This window comes from Capra hircus, chromosome 16, assembly GCF_001704415.2.
Source record: "Capra hircus breed San Clemente chromosome 16, ASM170441v1, whole genome shotgun sequence".
NCBI lineage: Eukaryota > Metazoa > Chordata > Mammalia > Artiodactyla > Bovidae > Capra > Capra hircus.
In genome coordinates, this window is record NC_030823.1 from 65,680,816 (window position 1) to 65,705,610 (window position 24,795).

At 36.3% G+C, this 24,795-nt stretch overlaps 1 protein-coding gene across 3 annotated transcripts in view; it reads left to right on the forward strand.

The window, feature by feature from the left end:
• HMCN1 (hemicentin 1) overlaps positions 1-24,795 on the forward strand; it is a 546,207-nt gene that overhangs the window by 366,756 nt on the left and 154,656 nt on the right. For all 3 annotated transcript variants that reach the window (XM_005690978.3, XM_018060727.1, XM_018060728.1), the window contains 8 exons: positions 1,075-1,356; positions 3,029-3,196; positions 7,402-7,515; positions 8,211-8,297; positions 15,358-15,549; positions 19,805-19,978; positions 21,552-21,665; positions 22,704-22,849. In XM_005690978.3, the coding sequence (XP_005691035.2) occupies positions 1,075-1,356; positions 3,029-3,196; positions 7,402-7,515; positions 8,211-8,297; positions 15,358-15,549; positions 19,805-19,978; positions 21,552-21,665; positions 22,704-22,849 (1,277 nt within the window). The remainder of the gene's footprint in view (positions 1-1,074; positions 1,357-3,028; positions 3,197-7,401; positions 7,516-8,210; positions 8,298-15,357; positions 15,550-19,804; positions 19,979-21,551; positions 21,666-22,703; positions 22,850-24,795) is intronic.

Genomic DNA, 24,795 nt, shown 5'->3' on the forward strand with positions numbered 1-24,795 from the left:
TCTTTGAGTTCGTTTAATTGTCTTTCTTGGAATCAGGTTCCATTAGGTGAATTTAGCTGTAAGGTTACAGAATCTCTGGCCATCAGTGGCTTAAACAAATAGAGATTTATCTTCTGACATAATGAGAAGCTGAGGTTGGCAGTTACTGGAGCTGGTCAGCATCTTACTTTTAGCAGGACAGGACAGGAGATCTAGGATTCTCCTGGTCCTTCTTTTGTGATCTCAAGATTCTGGTTTCTGTATTTGCAGTGACAAGTCCACATTGAGGGCAAAATGTAGGGGAAGGGATGTTATCTTTCTCTTGTAGCAGGAGAGCAGAAAATTTCACAAATCTGCCCCCTCCCTTTACCCCTGCCAGCAGACCTCTATTCAGATTTTTTAGGTCTACAGTGATTCATTCAGTCACCACAATTTCTAAAGATGGAGAAACAGTCTCAGTTTTCCTAACTCCGCTAGTGGGCGGAAGAAAGGAATTGGTAATGGACTTTGGGTCATGAACTAGATTATCATATACATTTGAAATTAGTATTAGGAAGACGTACATAGGTTAGAGCTACAAGTGATGATAGTTCAAATATTTGTATAATGTCTCCAAAGCAGGAAAAGTAGCTCATGCAGCTTGCTTTCCTTACTCTACTGAGTTTAGGTATGAACCCATTTAGAAACATTGGAGAAGAATGCCACCTCTCAATACAGCGATGCCATGATATTAGTCCTAGGTCTTTGCTTTGCAGTTAATTTTTTGACATCAAAAATGAATTTAACTTTGCCTGATGAAAATTCTTATATAAGACTTGGACTTCCCAGGTGGTGCAGGATAAAGAGTCTGCCTGCCAATGCAGGAGATGCAAGAGACGTGGGTTCGATCCCTGGATCGGGAAGATCCCCTGGAGAAGGAAATGGCAACCCACTCCAGTATTCTTGCCTGGAAAATTCCATGGACAGAGGAGTCTGGCAGGCTACAGTCCATGAGGTCAAAAAGAGTCGGACATGACTGAGCACAGCCCATACATCTGTACTATGCCTCATCTGAGGCAGATATTTCCTATTTCTTTTCTTTTTTTCCTTCCCCAGCTCGACCAACTATATCCAACAGTGGTAGCCACCCTACTGAAGTCATTGTAACTCGAGGAAAGAGCGTTTCCTTGGAGTGTGAGGTGGAAGGTATTCCTCAGCCAGCAGTGACCTGGATGAAAGATGGCCGCCCCTTGACAAAGGGAAGAGGAATGGAAATAATGGGTGAAGGTCGTGTTGTGCAGCTGAAGAACGTTCATGTGTCGGACACAGGCCGTTATGTGTGTGTTGCTATGAATATAGCAGGAATGACTGACAGAAAATATGACTTAAGTGTACACAGTAAGTATAAAGAGGCTCTTTAAGTCTGTTAACTGGCTGATATAATCTACAGCCTCCTGGATGGGAGATAGAGACCTCAACCTCAGGTGTTGAGTGTTCTATTTATAGTCTATTATTTTCTACTATTTGGAAAAGACCCTGATGCTGGGAATGATTGAGGGCAGGAGGAGAAAGGGGCAACAGAGGATGAGATGGCTGGATGACACGATCAACTCAATGGACATGAGTTTGAGCAAATTCCAGGAGATAGGGAAGGGACAAGGAAGCCTGGCATACTGCGTTCCTTGGGATTGCAAAGAGTTGGACTCAACTTAGTGACTGAACAGCAACAATTTTCTACACACATACCACTTCTTTAGATCAGTCTCATCACTTATCATGCTATGCCTGACCTCCCTTTTCTTATTTTGCTGAAATAAGCATATATTGGATATTCTTTTAGAAAAGCACACTGTGAAGTCGATAATTATCTTCTTCAGATACTTTTGATCCAATGCCATCCCAAGTAATATTCCTTGATTCTGTGTTTTTCACATTAGCTGACTTGATAAGTGTAACCCTAGATTCCTTACAGCTTACTGACTCAGCTTCAGTTGGGCATAAGTTATATTGAAATCAGGTTTAAAATTCTAAATAATGAGCATAAATGTCAGTAGGAATGGATCAGATACACATATACTCCTATTTGTGTGTGACACCTATTTGTATGCATATAATTTGAGTTGGAGTTTTTAAATCTATAAGAATCAATGGTAAATCTAATAGACTTAGTTTTGTGACTCGGTTCCAGTTAGAACATCCACAAAGTCCAGTATAGTTTGCGAGCAATGTGTGAGTCGAAGCTAATGATTGAAAAGAAATCAGTCTTATATATCTTTTAGTTAGACTGTGGGGTTTTTTTTTTTTTCATTCTTTTTAACAGGTACTTATTACATTACTTGAATGTTTCATACTTTATTTGATCAATCCTCTAGGAAAGAACATTTAGGTCAGATGTATTAACAAGAGTGGCTGTCATAAAATTTCCTAGGCAAGACTGCTGTTGAGAAATCAAGACCTCAGATTATGATAAATTCCAGTTGACTCAGTGCTCTGCTTGCTTCAGTTCTGTGAGACCTTGAAAGCAGAGTACCACTGGCCCTGCTCTGCACAGAAGGAAAACATGATGGAGGGGTAACTTTCCCTGGACTACTGAGAGCCATATAGAGGCACTCAAGGCCTGTGTGTAGCCTTGTTCCCTCTCTCTTCTGGTGCTGGCTTAATTGGATTTTCATGCCAGTTCTCCTCTAACACAGCCCTTGCACTTGTCCAAGCCTGTATGGTCAATGTGACCTGCCACCCCCTCCTCAGACTATCCTGACTGTACTCTGCTCTTGGCCCAAACGTGTCTTCTCAGCCTGCTTTGTGTGTTTCACATGTTTCCGTCCACAAGGCACACTTGCCTTCTAGGAGCTGGTCACTCCAGTCTTCTCTAGGCTCCTGGGTGCCCCCTCTCTGCCCCTCTTAGTTGATCTCTGACTCTCAGGCAACTCCTTCACATTTTCACTTCCAGGACTGTCATAGTCGTCGTCATCATCATCATCTCATTGTTGTCATTGTTTATTTTGCTAGTATTGACCGGAAAATCATTTTTAAGAATAAACTATTTAGAATTTGGTACTTTGTCTTACAGCCCCTCCAAGCATCATTGGAAACCACAGGACACCTGAAAATATAAGTGTGGTGGAAAAAAGCTCAGTGTCCCTAAATTGTGAAGCTTCAGGAATTCCCCTGCCTTCAATTACGTGGCTTAAAGATGGGTGGCCCGTCAACCTTAGCAGTTCCCTGCGAATCCTCTCAGGTATTAAAAATTCTTGTAACTTGGTGATTGATCTGGTTAGCTTCCTGTGGCCACAGCTTCTCCTTAATTTCTCATATCTCCATGTTTTATTTTTTTCCTTTTTTGAGCTAACTGCTTACTATAATACCCACTGATCATATTAGAAAAGACTTTGGAATGACATCAGAAGCTATAGAACAATGGGGGAAATCTCTAAATATCTCTGATCCTTTTGAAAGAGTAGTCTTGGCACTTGATTATTACTTTATTCATGGGGATATCAGAGCATTCATGCTAGAATGAGTACAAACTAATTTGAAAAGTGAAAAATGAAGTACTGGAATTGAAACCAGAGCCTAGAGGGTATAATGTTATATAACGTATCTCCATATTCAAACAAAGTGTTTGAATTTATTCATGGCTATTCTAAGTGAGATTTGTATTTCCAAGATGGAATAGTTTCTTTTGAGCTAAGACTTTATCATTATTATAGAAGATACTCTGCTGATTCCTCATCTAATTATGTAGGAAAATCTATTATCTTATTCTTTATAGATCAGTGTAAGTGTGGCGAGAGATGTCTTGGGGCATGCCCCTGGAATTTACACTTGGCTCCTTTCACTAATGACTTGGATACAGACTAAGAAAATAATCTCTCCAAGTCTGTGGGTAATAAAAAGCAGGGGTACTTACAAGAATACCTAATGTGTTGAATGAAGACATCTGAATTCAAACACATCTTACTCTGGAACTTCTGAATTAAACCTAACAAAATGAAAGTTAAGCAGACTCCTGTACTTTCAAAAACCAGTGATGAAAATTAGGGTGAGATACTGCTTCAGAATTCTTCATATGAAAAGATCTCTGAATTGTGTTAGTGATTAAGTATGCATTAACAGTGTAAGGTGTTTTATTATGAAAAGAAAATACAATGTTTTGCCACCTGAATATGTTTTTACCAGTAAGATAAGACTGGTTGTACTCTGGACTTATCTTACTCATTAGGAAGATGTAAGAAGTATTTATTGACAGTATTTTCATGGAGGATAACCATGATGGCCAATGATTGCAAAATAAGCTACATGCCTGATTCTATTTAATCTGAAAAAATAAGCTTTGTGTAACCTTATGATCTCATAGTGAAAATTACATTTAAATACTTGAAGAGCCATGGGGTAGAACAGATTATGTTGGTTCTATGTAGTTCCAGAGGTTAAAAGTAATGCTAATGTATGGAAAATGCTAGGGACAGATTTGGGTCTGAATACAAACAACTTTAAAACAATATTTGTGTTGTTGAAAGTCAAGATGAACTATTTTAAGAGGTAATGAGTTCCCTGCCCCTAAGTGTATCCAAAGTTTAAATTCCCACTTTTGAAGGATTTTTCGGAAAAGATATTTTCCTAGTATTTGAATTAGATATGAATATCCTATTAATTTCTTCAAGATCTTGGTCTATAAATGATAGGGACTAAATGAGATATGTACATTGCTGTAGTTATTATATTTATTGCCTATAATTAAATATATAAATAGAAATAATTATTAGCAATGATTATTGCCTATAATGGGCTTCCCAGTGGTAAAGAATCTGCCTACTGATGCAGGAGACACAGGTTTGATCCCTGGCTCAGGAAGATCCCCTGGAGAGCAGAATGGCAATCCACTCCAGTATTCTTGCCAGGATAATCCCATAGACAGAGGAGCCTGGCAGGCCCCAGTCTTGGAGTCACAGAGTGAGACACAACTGAGCATGCGTACACACATTACCTACAATACTAGATCTGTGCCCTCAGGCAAGTTACTCCACTTTGCTAACCTCAGTTCTTCACTTGTAAGTGAAGATATTAGTAGTATTTAGGGGTTTTTATAAAGATGAGTTAATATGTGTAAAGCAGCTAACACAGTGCCTGCTTATATCCTAAGCATCCAGTAACATGTTTGCCTTTATTGCCATAGACAACTTGCTAAAAAGTTTGGGTCTCCCTATCCTGGGAAGCTTTCCCATGTCCTATAGTGCATTCATTTTCTTGAGATTTCCATCCTCTGTTGATCTTAGAGAATGCATACTGATGGCAAAGATTTTATTATAATTTGGTTACAAAAACCTGAACACTTTATCTTCTTCTCTTACAAATATCCTTGTGTTGTTTTTGTTTTTGCATTCTTGCTGAAAAAGTAGGAAACTTTTAAAATATAACTACCTTAGAGCTCCCAGAAATGAAAAAGTCAAGACAGAGTGATGTACTCTGGCTTACAATAGATTCATAGGAGTAGTGTTTTGGTTTTATCATATAGTTTTGTTTTGCTTGACTAGCAAATGGAGATCCCTGAGCGAACACATTAAAAGTACTTCACCTTGTGACACTGCCAGAGGAGTCATTCAGTTTTACAGTCTGAACATGTGTGTTGTGCAATTGATGACTGAGAATCAGATGAATGGCGTATGACTCTCGTTCCTTGATCGGTTGCACGTTCCTGTTTCATTAAGATTAGTCCTCCTGAGACGTTAAGTCAAGTTTTTCATTGTTGAAGCCTCTATCATTGTTATGAAGTTACCTGCCAAAAACAGATAGCTGACTATAAAAATTTAATAGGTACAAGAAATGTCTCCATCTAACTTACTGTCAAATCTTTTTTTTTTTTTTTTTTTTCTTTTACTGGAATGAGGGAGAGGACCAGGAAACAAAGAGAAAAGAAAGATCATGAGATTTATGAGGTTGAGATTTGCTGAGCCGGTAATGACTCATAAAAGTTGTATTGTTTTAATAATATCTCCCAACTGGCATCATACTATGGTCTCACAGTCTCACTAATCTGAAGTAGCAGTGAGTGCTTGAATCTTTTCTTAATTAATATAAGTTTTTTGATATGTTTAGAGAATTTTTGTATTCAACTTTGCTTACTTAAATTCAACTGAGAGAAAAGACTTAATTTGGTAATGCATTCTATCTAAGTAAGATGCTAGACACAGTTCATCTTTCAATGGGTTGAGGATATGTAGGTTGCTTAAAGGAAAAAAAAAGATCAATGAGGACTTGCTGTGTTTATAAAAACAGGAAGCAGATGGAAATTCCTGATGAATTCAGATCCAGGTGAATATTTACATGAAAATTTTGTTTAACCATTTCAATTGTTTTAGTTCGAATTCAGGGTACTAAGCTAAAATATACCAAATGAAAAATAATTACAAAATCTAAGAAATGATTTACATTTTGTTCTTAGAAATTACTTCTCAAATGATTTCAAGGACTCTGCTCTTTCAATATATATCTTTGTTCTCTGCTGGCTTTGTTTCAGTCTCATTTGCTGACTCTTCTTTCCTTGATCGTTACGAGGAATTTTCCTCTAGATCACACCCTTCAGCATATCAGTTTCATTCCCAGTCTACCAGAGTCTTTCTTCATTATATAGAATTCAGAATATAAGGAGGAAAAAAAATCAGAGTCATGCTAATAAGGGAGGTGACCCTCATAAACTCTGATATAAATAGCTCTAGAATTCCATGAAACTTCAAATTGAAAACTGGTTGTCAGTCTTCATGGTTTCATCCATTCCTTGTATAATTGATGTCATTCCAATCTGGGTTGTTGGTATAGTGTTCTTTCTAATATTTCCATTTCATATGTTCCATGGAAAACTGGGAATCTTTTCCTAAACATTGTCACAGTTGTTTTTCTGAAGTATGAATCATAGCATGACTTTGTTTGTTTACACGCTTCCATAGCCTTTAGTGAACATAATAAACCCCAAATTCCTTAACATCACGTTTGAAGACCCACAGAGTCCTCAAAAGTGGTCATACTCCATCTAGTTTCATCTCTCACTATCTTCTCCCCCTGTTCTGTTTTAGGTGCCACACCTACTTTCTACCTCTATACCCTCATACTCTACCTACAGTGGTATCTTTTGACTCCTTTCTGTGTTAAAGTATACTTACCTTTCAAGATTATGCTCAAACACCACCTCTGTGAAACTCCATTTCTTGCTTGGTGTCACCTGGGTTTGTATTAACTGTCTTTGTCCATTAAACTGGAAAATTATTCTGAATTATCCATTCTGTTATATACAGCCTTAAAACATGATATTTATTAAAAACTTGTCATAAATACATTGTCAGGGACTTTGAAGTGAATTGATTCAATTTTACCAAAATTCAGCACTGCATGGCAAACTTGTAAAGTTACAGATTTCTTTTTGAGTCATCCGGTGGTTTGCTTCTCCAGGAGGTAGGATTCTGCGATTGACACGGACCAGAACAGAAGATGCTGGCCATTATACATGTGTTGTAAGAAACGCAGCTGGTGAAGAAAGAAAAATCTTTCGGCTTTCAGTATTAGGTATTTATACAGTTTACAATATTGACTCAATGGACATGAGTTTGAGCAAACTCCAGTAGATGGTGAAGGACAGGGAAGCCTGGCGTGCTGCAGTCCGCACTCCATGGGGTCACAAAGAGTCAGACACGACTGAGTGACTGAACAACAACAGAAAAAAGTTAAATTGTCTTAAACACGTTCTGGAAGCAGATTCAACTTTTATCTGCAGCTTGATCTTATATTTGTGTATTCTTTGGCCCCTGGATTGTCACTCTTGGCAAGAATTCAACGTTAGAATGGTTTGTATGTAATCAGTTGGATTAAAATGGCTGAAATGCCATGTCTTGTCAGTTCACAGTTGTTCACCAGTGTTCTAAGACTGTGATCACTTTTTTAATGTGAGTGCGTATCTGAATTGTAGAGAGAGAAATAAGTGTCTCATAGATTTTATTACTCATTGACTTGTTGACATATTTATCTGGATTTTATGATTTATATATAATAAAATTCATTATAATTGAATTTATGACATGTAACTTTATAGTTTATCTTAGAATTGATCAAGCAATATGATAACATTATTCTAGTAAACAAATAATAATGAGAATTTGGATTGTTTTAAAGGGTACTGCTTAATAAAAATATATAAAATAGATACCTATAAATAACCAAATTGCTGTTACAATTGTTCCTTTTTCTGTCTTTTTTTTTTTAAGTACCACCTCGCATCATGGGTGAAAATGCATTTGAAGATGTGAAAGTCAAAGAGAAACAGAGTGTTACACTGACTTGTGAAGTGACAGGTAAGGGGCTCAGCTCTTGGATTTTTCCTCAGCTCACGGGCTATTCATTGCCTTCACTTACATCACAATTAGTTGAGAATAATCAAGCATTTGAAATTGAATTCTAGACCAGTATAGGTGGTAGAAATATAGGAGGAAATCTTTCAGATTCTATGGAGATAAAAAGGAAATTCTTAACAGTGAAAAAAAGGAAGGGAGAGAAGCATGGAACAGAGACAGAAAATAAATGCATACTGGTCTTTTCTTTCAATTAGGTAAATTGTTTTTTCTTTTTTAATTCTTCTATTTGCAGGTAGGATTTTTCTGTCCCACCTCCTGTTATTTTTTCTTTCCTTCCCTAAGTTTGCACCTTCCTTTCCTTTTCACTCCTTTCTCCAAAGAAATAGTTTTGGTGAAAGGATAGCATCATTAGGAAATGGCAACCCACTCCAGTGTTCTTGCCTGGAGAATCCCAGGGATGGCGGAGCCTGGTGGGCTGCCGTCTATGGGGTCGCACAGAGTCGGACACGACTGAAGTGACTTAGCAACAGCAATGCCATCAATTATGATCAAAAATGTCACCTTTAGTTAACATGTTTGTATATAATAAAGAGAATGGAGATGAATAGAAATGAAAATTCTGAAGCTCTTACTGGCTTTCTCCATGAATCATTGTGTTGCATGTAATACAAATAAATCTAGGAGAGAACATTTCCAAGACCATCTCTTTAGTGAAGGCATGACCTTGCAGTTTTAATGGAACAACTGGAGCAGCCCATACATTTTATAGAAAGTAAGAGTTTTAAGGAAGATTCAATTGATTTATTGCTTTGTTGTTTAGATGCCCTATAATACATTTATGAAAGCAAGGAAGTATTTTCATTTTAGAAAGGCAGATATAAAAACTGTCACATATACATTATGTAACCTGTTTTCTTTCTTTGTTTAAAATGATGTGGTAACAACTCTTGCATAGAGACCATCTGCCTAAATTTTATAACATCTTATCTTGAGCCTTCTAGCTTCTTCTTAATGTTTCACTTGGTTTTTAGAAATTCTTTTTTATTTTTGTTTCATCAAGATATAATTGATATATAATATTGTATAACTGTAAGGTGAACAACATACTGATCATATACACCCACACAGACTACCACACTGTTAACATCCGTCACCTCACATAGCTGCACACTTCTTTTGTGATTAGAACTTTCAAGATCTACTTTCTTGCAGCTTTCAAATATACAAGAAGTGTTGTTAAGTGTAATCATGATTATTATCTTGTTATTAGAAGTTTGTGCTTTCTGACCACCTTCACTTATTTATCCCACCTCCAACCCCCTCCCTATACAATGACTAATGGGTTCTCAGTTTCTATGAGTTTGATTTTATAAGATTCCATGTATAAGAGAGATCAGACCATATTTGTCTTTGTCTGTCTGGCTTATTTCACTTAGCATAATGTCCTCAAGGTTTATCTATGTTGTCACAAATGTTAGGATTTCCTTCTTTTTCATGGCTGGATAGTACTAAATATATATATATATATGTGTGTGTGTGTGTGTGTGTAGTATTTAATATTAGTATTATATATTATAGAATAATAGTATTTAATAATAACATTAAATTATATGTATAGTTTTGCATGTCACATTATCTTTATCCAGTTATCTATCCATGGACACTTAATTTGTTTCCTTGTCTTGGCTACTGTGAATAATGCTGCAATGAACATTGAAATGCAGATGTCTCTTTGAGATAGTGATGTCATTTTCTTCAGATTGTTGGACACATAGTAATTCTATTTCCAGTTTTTTGAGGAACTGTGATACGGTTTTGCATAGGGGTTATACCAATTTACATTCCCTCCAAAGGTGTACAAGGATTCCTTTTTTTCACATCCTCATCAACACTTGTTATTGCCTGTATTTAAAAAAAAAAAATTTCTTTGAGGCTAGTCAATTTACAATGTTGTGTTAGTCTTAGGAGTATAGCAAAGTGAATCTGATATACATATATCCACTCTTTTTTAGATTCTTTCCCCATATAAGTCATTAGAGTATTGAGTAGAGTTCTTTTTGCCATCCATTGGCACCCCACTCCAGTACTCTTGCCTGGAAAATCCCATGGACGGAGGAGCCTGGTGGGCTGCAGTCCATAGGATCGCGAAGAGTCGTACATGACTGAGTGACTTCACTTTCACTTTTCACTTTCATGCATTGGGGAAGGAAATGGCAACCCACTCCAGTGTTCTTGCCAGGAGAATCCCAGGGATGGGGGAGCCTGGTGGGCTGCCGTCTATAGGGTTGCACAGAGTCAGACACAACTGAAGCGAATTAGTAGCAGCAGCAGCAGCAGATCCTTATTAGTTATCTGAGTTCTTTGTGCCATATAGTAGGCCCTTATTAGTTACCTGTCTGCTATATAGTAGTGTGTATATGTCAGTCCCAGCCTTCCAATTTATCCATCCCCTCCCTTATTCCCTAGTCACCATAAGTTTATGTTCTGCATCCGTAACTCCTATGTTTTTGGTACTAGCTATTCTAACAGGTGTAAAGTGTTACCTCATTGTGCTTTTGATTTGTCTTTCCTGGATGATTAGTGACATTGAACAGCTTTTCTTGTACCTGTCAGCCATTTGAATATCTTCTTTGCAAAAAACATCTATTCAGACCCTTTGCCAAATTTTTAATTGGATCCTTTGTATGTTTGTGTGTGTGTGTGTGTGTGTTTTGCTGTTGAGTTATATGAGTTCCTTACATATTTTGAATATTAACCGCTTTATCAGATAGTGGTTTGCAAATATTTTTCCTGTTTTATAGTTGCCATTTCATTTTGTTGATGGTTTCTTTGCTGCATAGAGTTTTTTAGTTTGATATAGATAGTCCTGTTTGTTTGTTTTTGCTTTTGTTGCCTATACTTCTGGTGTCATATCTTAGAAATCATTGCCAAGACCAGTGTCAAAGAGCTTTGTCCCTATGCTGTCTTTCAGGAGTTTAAGGGTTTCAGGTCATACATTTAAGTCTTTGATCCATTTCAAGTTGATTTTTATGAGTAGTATAAGATATGGATCTAGTTTCATTCTTTTTGCATGTGAATATCCAGTTCTCCCACCACTATTTATTGAAGAGACTGGTTTTATCCGTTGAATATTCTTAACCCTCCTGATTGTGTATGTATCCGTTTATCTTTCCATTTATAATTCTGTTCCATTGGTCTATGTGTCTTTTTTTTATGGAATACCTTACTGGTTTGATGACTGGAGCTTTGTAATATAGTTTAAAATGAGGATATGTGATACTTCTTACTTTGTTCTTCCTTCTCAGGATCGCTTTGGCTATTGAGGGTCTTTTGTAATTCCAAACAAATTTTAAGATTTTTTTTTTCCTGTATCTATTTTTTAAAAAATGCCATGGGAATCTTCATAGGGATTGTATTGGACCTGTAAATAACTTTGAGTAATATGGACATTTTAACAATATTAATTCTTCCAGCCCATGAATACAAGATATCTGTCCATTTATTTGTATCTTCTTTTATTTATTTCATCAATCTCTTATAGTTTTCAATGTAAGGATCTTTCACTTCCTTGATTATATTTATTCCTAAGTTTCTTTTGGTTTTGATGCTATTGTAAATTCGATTTTTTAAAATTTCTTTTGCAGATAATTTGTTGTTAGTGTATAAAGTGCTGCGATTCATGGGGTCACAGAGAGTCGGACATGGCTGAGCAACTGAACTGAAAATGCTACTGATTTTTATCTTGATTTTGTATCTGAAGCTTTACTGAATTTGTTAATTAAAGCTAACAGGTTTTTTTTTGGTAGAATCTTTAGGATTTTCTCTATAATCGTGCCATCTACAAACAGAGACAACTTCTTTCTTTCCAATTCTGATGCCTTTTCTTTTTTGTGTGTGATTATCTGGCTCGGATTTCTAATACTGTGTTGAATAGCAATGGTGAGAGTTGGACACTCCCATCTTGTTCTTGGTCTTGAAGAAAAAACTTTTACTCTTTCACCATTCAGTATGATGTTAGCTGCAGAGTTGTTATATGGCCTATTTTATATTGAAGAATGTTCCTTCTATATATAATTTGTTGAGTTTTTTTTAAAATCATGAACAGATGTTGAATTTTGTCAAAAGCTTCTGTGCATCTACTGATATGGGTATATGATTTTTATCTTTCATTCTGTTGATGTGATGTATTATATTTTCTGTGTGTCTTGAACCATCCTTGCATCCCAGGGATGAATCCCATTTGATCATGGTGCATGATCCTGTTTATGTTGAATTCCATTTTCTAGGTTTGTTTTTGGGGGGGCGGGATTTTTGTTTTGTATTCATCAGGGATATTGACCTGTAGTTTTCTTTCTTACCTGACTTTGGTATCAGGGTAATGCTGGCCTTCTCAAATGAATTTGGGAATGTTCCCTTATCAATTTTTTAAAGAGTCTGGGAGGAATTGATATTGATTCCTTTTTAAACATTTGGTAAAATTTATCACTGAAACCATCTGGTCTTAGCTTTTTCCTGTTGGGAGGTTTTAGATTTCTGGTTTAATATCCTTGCTAGTAATTGGTCTGTTTAAAATTTTCTGAATTCTCATGGTTTAGTCTTGGCAGGTTTTATATTTCTAAGAACTTATCCATTTTTCCCTAGATTGTTGAGCTTGTTGGCTATAGTTTTAGAGAGTAGTCTCTTATGATTCTTGTATTTCTGTGTTATCAGTTGTAATGTCTCCTCTTTCATTTGTACTCTTATTTATTTTGATCCTCTTTCTTCTCTCTTTTTTTCTTAGTCTAGCTAAAGGTTTATAAATTTTATCTTTTCAAGAACCAGTTCTTAGTTTTATGTCTTTTCTGTTGTTTTCTTGTACTCTGTTTCATTTATTTCTGCTCTAATATCTAATTTATTTACACTTAAGAATACCATTTTTAGTTTCTTAGAAGACTGGTCTGGTGGTGGTTTTTGTTTTTGTTTATTACTCTCAGCTTTTGTTTGCTTGGGAAAACCTCTTATTCATATTTTTTCAGCTTTAGTATTCTTGGTTTACAGGCTTTTTTTTTTTTTTTTAAGAGTATCTTAGGCCATTCTCTCTTAGCCTTCTAAGTTTCTTATGAGAAATCTGCCTGTACTCTTAGGGGAGTTCCCTTGTATGTGATCTGTTGCTTTCCTCTTACTGCATTCAAAATTTAGTTATAATGTATTTAAATGTAGCCCTTTTTAGTTCAACCTATTTGAGATCTTTTGGGACTCATGAATGTGAATGTCTGTTTGGGGAAGTTTTCAGACATTATCACTTTAAATATACTTTCTCTTCCTTTCTCATTCTCTTTTCCTTCTGGGATTCCCATAATGTGTATATTGTTTTGATGAGAGTACTTCGTAACTCCTGTAGGCTTTCTTCATGTTTCTTCGTTCTTCTTTTCATTTTGATCCTCTGATTAGATAATTTCAAGTCTTCTAGTTCTTTTGCTTGGTCAAGTCTGAAGTTGAGGCTTTCTTTTGAATTCTTTAGTTCGTTCATTGTATTCTTTAGCCCTAGAATTTGTTTGGTTGTGGGGGTTTTGTTTTTTCTTTATGGTTTCTGTTTCTTTGTTGAACTTCTCATTTTGTTCATGCATTATTTCTTAATTTTGTTTACTAGTCTTCTTTAAGAGGATTATTCATAGATCTCCACATTTTTAGGGTCAATTGTTTTGTTATTGGAGCTTTATTAGTTTCTTATGAAGTGTCATGTTTAACCAATCCCTTGCAGTGGTATCTGCACACTTGAGGGTCTCCAATTCCAGACTTTAAAGGTTTGCTTCAGCAGAGATAGTTCTTCACCATGCAACTCAACTTGGGATTCTGTCTGGGTCAGCTGATAGCATGCTTGCACAGATGGGCCTTTCTGTCAGGGCCTCTATTTGAGTGAGGCCCACTGTCTCTTCCTGAAATGTGAGGTCAGGACATGGAGTGCCATGTGTGCTATACTCAGCAGTTAGGTGAACCTGTGAGTTTGCTTCCTTGCCCTGTTATGGCTATAGAACAGACTTCATTGCCAGTACAGTTGAGCCTTAATATATCATCCTAGTCCACTTTCCTAACAGAACTTGTTTTTATAGTTTTACATTTTCAAAAATAAAAAATCTGAACAATTTAAAACAGTATTTTTAAAAGTCCCATTAAAAATATGAAAGGTATTTTTTCTAAAGGCTATAAATATTAAAGGAATAGTACTGTATATTTCTATCTTTCTACCTATCTATATATCTATGCTAGAATCCTGGTATAAACACAAAATACCTGCTTGTTGAATTGTTTAATTAAAGGCTTTCCTTATTTGCAGCTTTCCTTCAAAAATATAAAATCTTCTTTAAAAATTTAATGTGCATATAAAGGTATTCATGAGTAACAATTTTAGTAAAAATGCATACTCCATTCTTTTTAAATGTATTTTATTATGAAAATATTTAATGGTAATAACCTAAGGTATGGTGTGGGTGTGTGTGTGTGTGTGTGTGTGTGTGTGTGTGTGTGTGTGTGTGTGTGTTAGTCATTCAGATGTGTCTGACTCTGCAGTCCCATGGACTGTAGCCCACCAGGCTCCTCTGTCCATGGACTTCTCCGGGCTAAAGTACTGGAATGGGTAGCCATAGGGATCTTCCCAACCCAGGAATCAAACTCAGGTCTCCTGCATGGCAGGCAGATTTTTTACTATCTGAGCCACCAGGGAAGCCCAAAGTATGGTATAAATTTAGTTAAACACAAAGACTAATATAACTATTTTACTTGTAGATTTTAAAAATATAAGCATGATTATTATTATAAATTCACTTATGTTTGTTAATTTATTTTAAAATGAATAGCTTTCCATTCTTTTAGAAGTGGAATAATTAAAAAGGGAAATGAGTGAAAAGTGCATCCTTTTCTTTATTTTTAAATTTTGTATTGGAGTATAATCCAGAGAAAACCATAATTTGAAAAGATACATGTACCCCAGTGTTCGTTGCAGCACTGTTTAAAATGCATCCTTTTAGTTACCAATTATAGATGTGATAATTAGCCAACTCTCAGAAATGTCTTTTTGTTACAGGGAATCCAGTACCAGAAATAACATGGCATAAAGATGGTCAGCTCCTGAAAGAAGATGACGCTCATCATCTTATGTCTGGTGGCCGTTTTCTTCAGATTGTGAATGCCCAAGTGTCACACACTGGGAGATACACATGTTTGGCGTCTAATACAGCTGGTGACAAGAGCAAAAGTTTCAGTCTTAATGTGTTGGGTAGGTGTAAGCATTGCTTCAGATCTCGACAAATCAGCCATGGCAACAAGTTCAATTCTCTTCTTTTCTTGTTTAGTTAATATTTCTACCTGGACCAGAGCTTGTGTACATTTGCTTATTTTCTTTCATTAATTAATTTATACATTCATTCATTCCATTTGGCATACCTACTGTTTCCAGGTACTGTGTTTTGTACTAAGCCAAATATGAATAAGATATACATTAAATAAACAGTAATAAAGGAAAAACAAGTACTGGTCAAAGAAAACCAATGAAAGGGGCTCAACGTGAGATATTTTATCATTTCTTTGGGGAATTCTGCCATTATTGGTAATTGTCTATACTGGAATCTCTGTTGGTAACTGAGATGAAGAATAGATGTGGACAAGCTCATGAAAATTTTATGCTTGCTCATGAGTGATAATGAATGAACACAATCCCTTGTGAGGCCGAAGGGTTAAAACAGCATTAAAATGCTTTTATTTTAGAAATGTGTTTCCTCTGTCTTAAAACACATCATCTCTTCTTCCCTTTGTGAACTTATATAGCAGTACTGGGGGCTGCTCCCACTGCGGTGAGGGACTGCTGTAGATTTTCTTTTCCTTCACATAACATGCTGCTCCTCTGTTTTTATGTGTGTTTCTGTCGTTTGCTAACTCATTAATACCTAAAAAAATCTTAGAGGGTACTATTGTGCAGTAAATTACCTGGAAATTGCAAATTTTGTGTTTTTTTTAACCATTTGATTAACAATTCTTTTTCCTAGATAAATTCTCTCCCCTTGAGATTAATGTGCAGTGTGTAAATTCTATATTGAGTCAGTGATGAGCTGTGAAGATTCCTAGGTTAAAACGTACACTGAGACCACAAGTGTAGGTTTTAAATCTCAAATGGCTTCCTTCTCATTTAACACAGATCAGTTGTACATTTGAATATCAAGCCCTTTGAACGCAAGAAAAACTATACCATGAAAACAAATGGCCTAAGAATGGTGAAATAACTGTACGTTCAGTTTCTGCAGCATTAAAGTTATACTTATGTCTCAAAAATAACATTAAAATAGAGTCCAGATTTCTGCTCACATTGGAAATTTAAAGTGCACCGCCTAAATATATTGTATTTGATTACTGATATCAAAACATGTTTCATTCTACTAAAACTGACTATAATTGAGGATGCAAATTTTCGCTATTTTTTAATTTCTTTACTTGTATGTTATGATAGTTACTGGCTAGACTAGTGGAATAGCTAGTCTCATACAGGATACAGTCCTCAGGCAGCTTACAGTCTAGTTGAGTAAAGAGACATGTCGGCCAGAAAAGCTAAGGCAGAATACTGGATAATGTATAAAAGTAAGTGTTAAATGAATACTATATATAAGTACTAATTATATAAAATATAAATTCCTAAGGCAAAACTGTTTTTATCTTGAAAAAATATAGCCCCAGCACCTGTTACCTGAATCAATAACAATGAGAGTTCATGAGCCAGTTGTCCTGTAACAAACTCATCTTCCCTGCATGCCCATCAGTGTTTGAAAGTCACATACCCAGCCTGGGATTTCCTCCCCTCTGCTGTAGCCTGTTGCTTCTCTTAGAGCTCTAAATTCCTCATGACCCCTTCCTCCCGCCACTGACTGACCTCTCAGTACTGGCTCATGTCCAGATCTTACCCCTGTCCTCTGGAAACTAGATTTCAAACTCTTTCCAGCTCCTTGCAGTAATTGAACTCTGACTCTTCCCAGGAGACATCAGCTCCCTGGGGATTCTCTTCAGTAGAGATCACTTATTCTTTATCACAGGCATCTCAAGTTCTATTATCTGACTATATTCCTTCCTCCACTTCCTACTCGCTTTCTGGTTACTTATTTCTTGCCATTCTCATTCATTCATTGAAGACGAGGGATCTGAATCAAAGTCTTCTTTTCACCAACTTCATAAAAAGTTAAGGCTGTTTAAGTGTGTATACCTGCAAGTTCCAGTCTTCCCAGCCATAATTCAGTGTTTTTACCCTTTCTTTCCCCAGAGGGTGAATTATCCTTTTTGTTCACAGTTATTGCTTCTGCCCTTCATCCTGTATCTTGTCCCCCTTCTTTGGTCTGTCAGTCTTACCCACTGTCTGCCTTACCTCCAGCTTCATCTTCTGTTGCCTCCATCACTTCAGATAGTCAACACTCTGTCTATACATCTTATCCCACTAAAAACAAGCTTCTGCCCACACCATTCTTCATACTACTGTTGTAAGCCTGCCCGTTGTTAAATCAAACATTGTCCAATTCTTATCTTAATGGTTGGATCCCTTAATGATGTATCCCTTTCTCCTGGACACTGTCCTTGCCTAGTTATCCTTGCACACCTTTGGTTGCTCTCTTTCTCTCTCCTTTATGAACTCTTACTTAATCCATCTTTTAAACGTTAGGTCCCCTTATGTTTCATCCTTATTTCACTGCTCATTTTACTCTAGTCTCATCAGGTAACAAATTTAATTCCCAGAGGTTTCATTATCATTTCCTATCAACTGGAGACTTTTTAAAATCCATACCTACAACCCAGATCTTTCTCCCAAGGTTCAGATTTCTGTATACAATTGCTTGTTGGACATTTCTGCCTGGAATTCTCACAAGCACTTAAAATTTAAGATAGTCAGACTGAACAAACCATCTTCCCCTCCTGAATGTGCAGGTCTTTCCATATTTTCTCTTTGTTTTGCCTCAGTGCAATTTACCTAGGTTCATTCCCAAGCAAGAAAATTGGAAGTTACATTTGACTTTGGTTTCTTAGCCCCTTAAATTCTATCAAGTCCTGACAGTTGGTTTTCTAAATCCTTCTTTAATTGTCCCCTCCTCTCTGTTCCTTTCTCCACTGTTCTAGTTCAGGCCCTCATTATTATTATTTTTTTTTTACAAAATAATATTTCTGTATATTCTCAGAATTGGATTAGAAGTTTCAAACCTCATTCAAACTGTTTTTAATCACCAAGATAATAATTGTTTTAGACTTTTAGCAGTAATACTAGATGCCAGAACACATGGAACTATGTCAAAATTTTGAGTGACTATAAATTAGAAATCTAGCATTCTAGTCACACTAACTCAAACAAATAGAATCAAAATGTCATAAATTTTTTAGCTAGGCAAAATTTCATGATTTTTTTAAAAATACATATTATACATACTATATATATGTATATAGTATATATATGTATGCTAATTCACTTCAGTCGTGTCTGACTCTATGCGACCCCATCGACGGCAGCCCACCAGGCTCTGCCATCCCTGGGATTCTCCAGGCAAGAACACTGGAGCGGGTTGCCATTTCCTTCTCCAACGCATGAAAGTGAAAAGTGAACGTGAAGTCGCTCAGTTGTGTCCGACCCTTAGCGACCCCGTGGACTGAAGCCTACCAGGCACCTCCGTCCATGGGATTTTCCAGACAAGAGTACTGGAGTGGGGTGCCATTGCCTTCTCCATATATATGTATATATAGTATATATACATATACTATATACTATACATACTATATACATATATATACTATATAATATAGGTATATGTATATATGTATACTATATATATACATTATATATATATATATTTCATATTCAGTGCTCCTATTTCATTTAGTTTGTTTCCCAATTTCTCTGTCTCTTTTTTTTTCTTTTGATGTTCTTTTTCATGCCTTTACCAAGCGTAGTAGAAAAGCTTCCATTATCTTTTATGGGAGAAGTGTACCTATCGTTCTCTTGCTTCCAAACTGACCCTTTCGAGTCCGAACTCTGTATGTTTTCTATATTCTCTGTATATTTCCTGCTTGCTCCTCATGTTTACGCTACTCTGCTCCCAACATGCTCCCGCCTCCCACTACTCTCCTTTCTTTCATCTTCTAACCAGTACCAGTTCTTTGAGGCTCACTTTGAAATCTGCCCCTTTAGGTGATCCCTGATGAGAGTCCTCTCACAACCCCGCACCTTAGATTGGATTGGATGGTCTGCTGCCTCCGTGTATCCTGTACCGCTATTTCCATGACTGTCCATACTGCAGTGTGTTAGGATTCCTTTTTATATGTCCTCCTCTCCATTACTCTGTGAGCTTTTGAAGGTTCTCACTGCTTTTGTGTAAAATGAGAACAGTAACCAATTGTTTCTAGAGTTGTTAGGGAATGGAATTATGCAAATAAGTACTTACGGAAACTTAGAAATGCACAAATAAAGAAGTTTCTGAGTCTATTTCTTGGATTAAATTTTAAATCTTTTTCAGTATCTCCTATAATTGCTGGTGTTGATGGCGATGGCAACCCTGAAGACGTCACTGTTATCCTTAACAGCCCCACGTCTTTAGTCTGCGAAGCTTATTCATATCCCCCAGCCACCATCACCTGGTTTAAGAATGGAACTCCTTTAGAATCCAACCGAAATATCCGTATTCTTCCAGGTAACCAGCTTACTTCAGATACCCAAGATGTGTTTGTACCACCTACTTTTATAAAAAACAGAATCATTGCTATTTTCATATAAACACTTACATTGTTCGTGGTGTTGTACAATTGCCATCTAATTTTTTAATTTTATCTCTAAACCTTGTAATCTAGGGTAGTAAAATTTCTTTTTGAAAGACCAATAAAGTAAATAAAAGGCAAATAAATAAATACTACAGTGTGATTAATTGCTTAAATATAATGTTGAATACCAAAAAGGGTAGAAATTCACTTCTTGTTGAATTGAACCTTGAAGGTTAGTATTTAGATTGACAGAGTTTGTTATTCCTCATTAATACTTGGAAATATGTATGTACTGTGGCCCACCAAGCTCCTCTGTCCATGGGACTTCCTAAGTAAGAATACTGGAGTATTCCTTCTCCAGGGAATCTTCCCGTCCCAGGGATTGAACCTACATCTCTTGCATTGGCAGGCATTTACAGGATGATTTTTTTTATCAGTAGTCATAGAGCATAATAAATGAAGTAGTGACAAGTTTTATAATAATGAAAAAAGGAATGGCCACCATAGCCTGAAGTGGCCATGAAATGGTTTGTTATAGCCAGAACTTGAAACAAACCTTTGAGAAAGTTATAGAACTTTGTTGGTTGGAAATGAGTTAGGGGAGATTTCAGATCGATCAGAATGACGAGTGTGGGAAAAGTACAAGGTAAGAATGCCCTGTCTACATGCAGGCAGTAATAAACATACTCCTTACCTCCCTCTTGAGTAGATTGTGTTCACAGGTATATATGTCAGGGAGGAGGGCAAGCAGGACATAGATCAGAAAGGAACGTTGGAGTCTTGTTTTGAATGCCGAGATTTAAGAGTTTTGACTTTATACTTCAGTCAATTGAAAATCATTGAAAATTTTTAGGAAGAAAAATTATAATAAAAAACTGTGTTTAGGAACTTTCCTGGTGGTCCAGTTCCTTACTCCACAATCGCAATGCAGGAGGCCCAGGTTCGATTCCTCCTTAAGGAATTAGATCCCACATGCTGCTACTAAGAGTTCACATGCAGCAAGTAAGAGCCAGCACAGTAAATAAATTAAAAAAAATTTTTTAATAAGCTGTTTTAGCAAAATCAGTCTTTACTGATAGGCCAGGTAGATGAGAGGAAGAAGATAATTAAGGCAGAAGACCTGTTTGTAAAGACACATGTACACCCATGACTGATTCATGTCAATGTATGGCAAAAAACCACCACAATATTATAAAGTAGTTAGCCTCCAATTAAAATAATTAATTTTAAAAATGCTAAAAAAAGAAAAAACCTTAGTTACAGTGTGTGCAAAGAGGCAGGGGAGGGTCAGAATGAGCATGAAGAGTCATTACCACAGCAGACCGCTGAGGACTCAACCAATCTATATTGTATTTTGTCCATCTATATTGTAGTTTGTTTTGTCTGTTGTAGAATCGGCATAGAGAAGAATAAATAGGTTAATAGTAAGAACTAAAACTTGTGGTTTGTGCAAACCCCACTGCCAGTGTGACTTCAGAAGTTCTTTGGTGTTCTGTTGCTTTTCAGGAGGCAGGACTCTGCAGATCCTAAATGCACAGGAGGACGATGCTGGGAGATACGCTTGTGTAGCCACTAATGAGGCAGGGGAGATGATAAAGCATTATGAAGTGAAGGTCTACAGTAAGTTCTGAAAGAACACTATGTTCCAAGTTTTCTCCAGGTTTTTAACTGTTTCAATTCTGTTTTCCATTCTGTGTTCATAATTATTTATATTCATCATTAAAGTTGATCGTTTATGCAACTCTCTTCATTAAGATGGAAGTTGAATTAAACATTGTGCCCATGACCTCAGTTGCTTCAAGATGTGAAAAGCCCACTGAATCTGGTCACTGACATTTTGGAGAACTTGTCAGTAGCACTTTCTTAAGTTCCTCTTTTTTTTTTTCTTGTGAATTGCCCTCTTCTGAATTTTGCTGTGTAGAAGTACTTTCATGTTCAAAACTGTTCCTTAAATATGCATGCTTTATTCAGCAGCCTCAGATGAGTTTGTCAGTGACTTTGGGCTGATCCACTGTACACTGATTTATTTAAAAAAAAAAGAATAGTACTGTTAATAAGGAGTACAATTAAAGATTTTTTTTTTAAAAAAAGGAAAAGCATCTTTTAAATTATCTTTTGTTCATTGAATAATTCCCCTTAGGAACTAATACAATGCATTTTATGGGTTATACTCAGGCTGTGTTTGGGGACCCAGAACAAACTAAACTAACTGTTCTGTGAAGCATGTTAACCTCATTGGCAGTATTATAGTGATGAGGGAAGAAAGAAAATTTTCTCCACATTCTATGTCCGAACACTGCCATTTCATAAAATGCTCACTTGGGTCCTTGATGAAAGGAGAGCATAGCAAGTGCCTAAGTTATTTCCTTGTTTTCTTAAGTGGTTCTCATTGTGATTTACATGGCATTCCAATTTAAGAACTAATGTTTGGGACCTCTGTGTCAGTCCAGTGGTTAAGACTCCAGGCTTCCACTGCAGGGGTCACGGGTTCAACCCCTGGCCAGGGAACTAAGATCCCACAGGCTATGTGGCATGACCAAACTAAAAGATTAGATTGTGCTAATGGTTGCACAACATTATAAAAAAAATTAAAATAGAAAAAATTATTTTAAAGTAAAAGAACTAATGTTTAATATTTTAATATTTGTGTGTGTGCAGTTCCACCCATAATCAATAAAGGAGACCTCTTGGGGCCAGGTCTTTCCCCTAGAGAAGTGAAGATCAAGGTAAACAACACACTGACCTTGGAGTGTGAAGCCTATGCGATTCCTTCTGCATCCCTCAGCTGGTACAAGGATGGACAGGCCAGTCAAGTTTTTTTCTTTTGTTGATGTTTTTTAATAGACTAAAATAGTCAATTAAATTAAAAAAACAAAACACCCAGACACAGGTAACTCAGAGAACCAATGTGACCTTAAAATTAGAACAATCCCATGCTCCTAGAGTATAAACTCGCCAACACACACACACAAATGGAACCATATTCAACAATTTTAATATTATTTCATCACTAAAAAGTTTGAAGGACTGATTTACTGTACACTGGCAACTGTCTTTGAAAATCCAGCCACCTTCCCACTGGTGAATGGTTTTCGTGCTCTGTGGTTTTTTCAAACTTTGTGGAGAAGAAACACAAAAAGTGTTGAGTCAGATTAGAATGATCGGTATAACACAGGTACTAAGTTTATTCAGAAGTTCTCTAAACATTTTTAACTCTTTTTCAAAAGGGTAATATTCCTGACATTTCAAGATGAAGGAAAAAAGCTAACTGTGATGATAAAGTGCCCAGTACAGGTAACTGGGGCCATGGAAAGACACATCCTTCAATTATGTAATCTGACTTTCAGACCACACACTATATCTCATTCAACTTACTTACTTCTATGCATGTTTTAAAAACATGTGCTAGTGTTTTAAGATCAAAGTAGATTTTTTTTTAAGCTGCTGTTAACACTGCTTAATACAGATATGACATAACTGAGCTGATGTTTGTCCTGTTTTACACATAATCAACCAAATAGTCAGTCAAACTCCAATTGTAGATGTTCAGGTCAGAGTCATAATTTAAGATGCAGAAAGATGGAGATTTATTTTTTCATATCACAGATGGATTTTGCAATCTTGGCGACCAGAAAAAAATCATCTCTTATAAAATAAGCAAATTTCATCTGGAAGCCATTGCAAAAGGAAAAATGTGGAACTCCCACCATGTTCTGTTTACAGTTTCATTTCTGACTACAAACGCACTTTATGAACAATATCAATTCTATTTGAGTTTGCTTGGAATCAAATAATTCCTTTCTCTTTTGAAATATTATTATTTTATTTTTAATGTTACCTCAAACCTTTTATTCCTTGCATTTTATACACATGCACACGTATACATATATACACATAAAAATTTGACAAAATCTTTCATTTTACTAGGAATAGGGCAGTTTTTCTTAAGTTTCATAATGAACAGTTAAACTAGATTCACATCTAGACGGAAACTGATCCTATTATGATGCTTTAGTGAAATTGCTAAATTTTTTAGGATTTGCAATTGGTCCCCTAAAATGTGTACAAAAAATACTGGTTTGGGTTTATCTTCCATATCGTTTCTTCTGCTAGTTCATTTCTCAGATAAGCAACACTGCTTGAATAAAACAGTGTTTTTGAGAAAAGCCACCAAAATTATCAGCAGCATTAACCACAATAAGTTTTGATAGAATCTATGTGTTTGTTTATTCATGCTCTGAAATTTTTCTTTGACATGGAAAGTTTAAATTATACTATTTTTATATGTGATGTTAATAATGGTTCATTGCGTCCCAAATTATTTATTGAGCATATAATATTTGCCAAACACTATTTTAGATCCAGGCGATACCACTATGAAGGAAAGAGACCAAAAAAAAAACAAAACCTTTGCTTTTGTGGAGTTTACGGGGTAGGGAGGAAACTCAACAAAAAAGTAAAACACACAGTGCTTAAGGGTGAATGTCATAGAGAAAACTGAGTCAGAAAGAATAGGAAGTATGAGGAGTATGATCTCCTATTTATCTAGGGAAGACCTCACTAAGAAGGTGATATTTAAGCTGAACTCAAAGAAATTGAAGGAAGCAGACGTAAGATATCTGAGAGGAAAGTATTCCAGAGAGACTGGCAAGGGACAGAGGGCCTGAGGCATTTGGCTGCAGTGCAGCGATCAATGGAAACACAAAGGAAGGTGAGAGCAAAAGATAACAGAGGGTCGGATCATACTTAG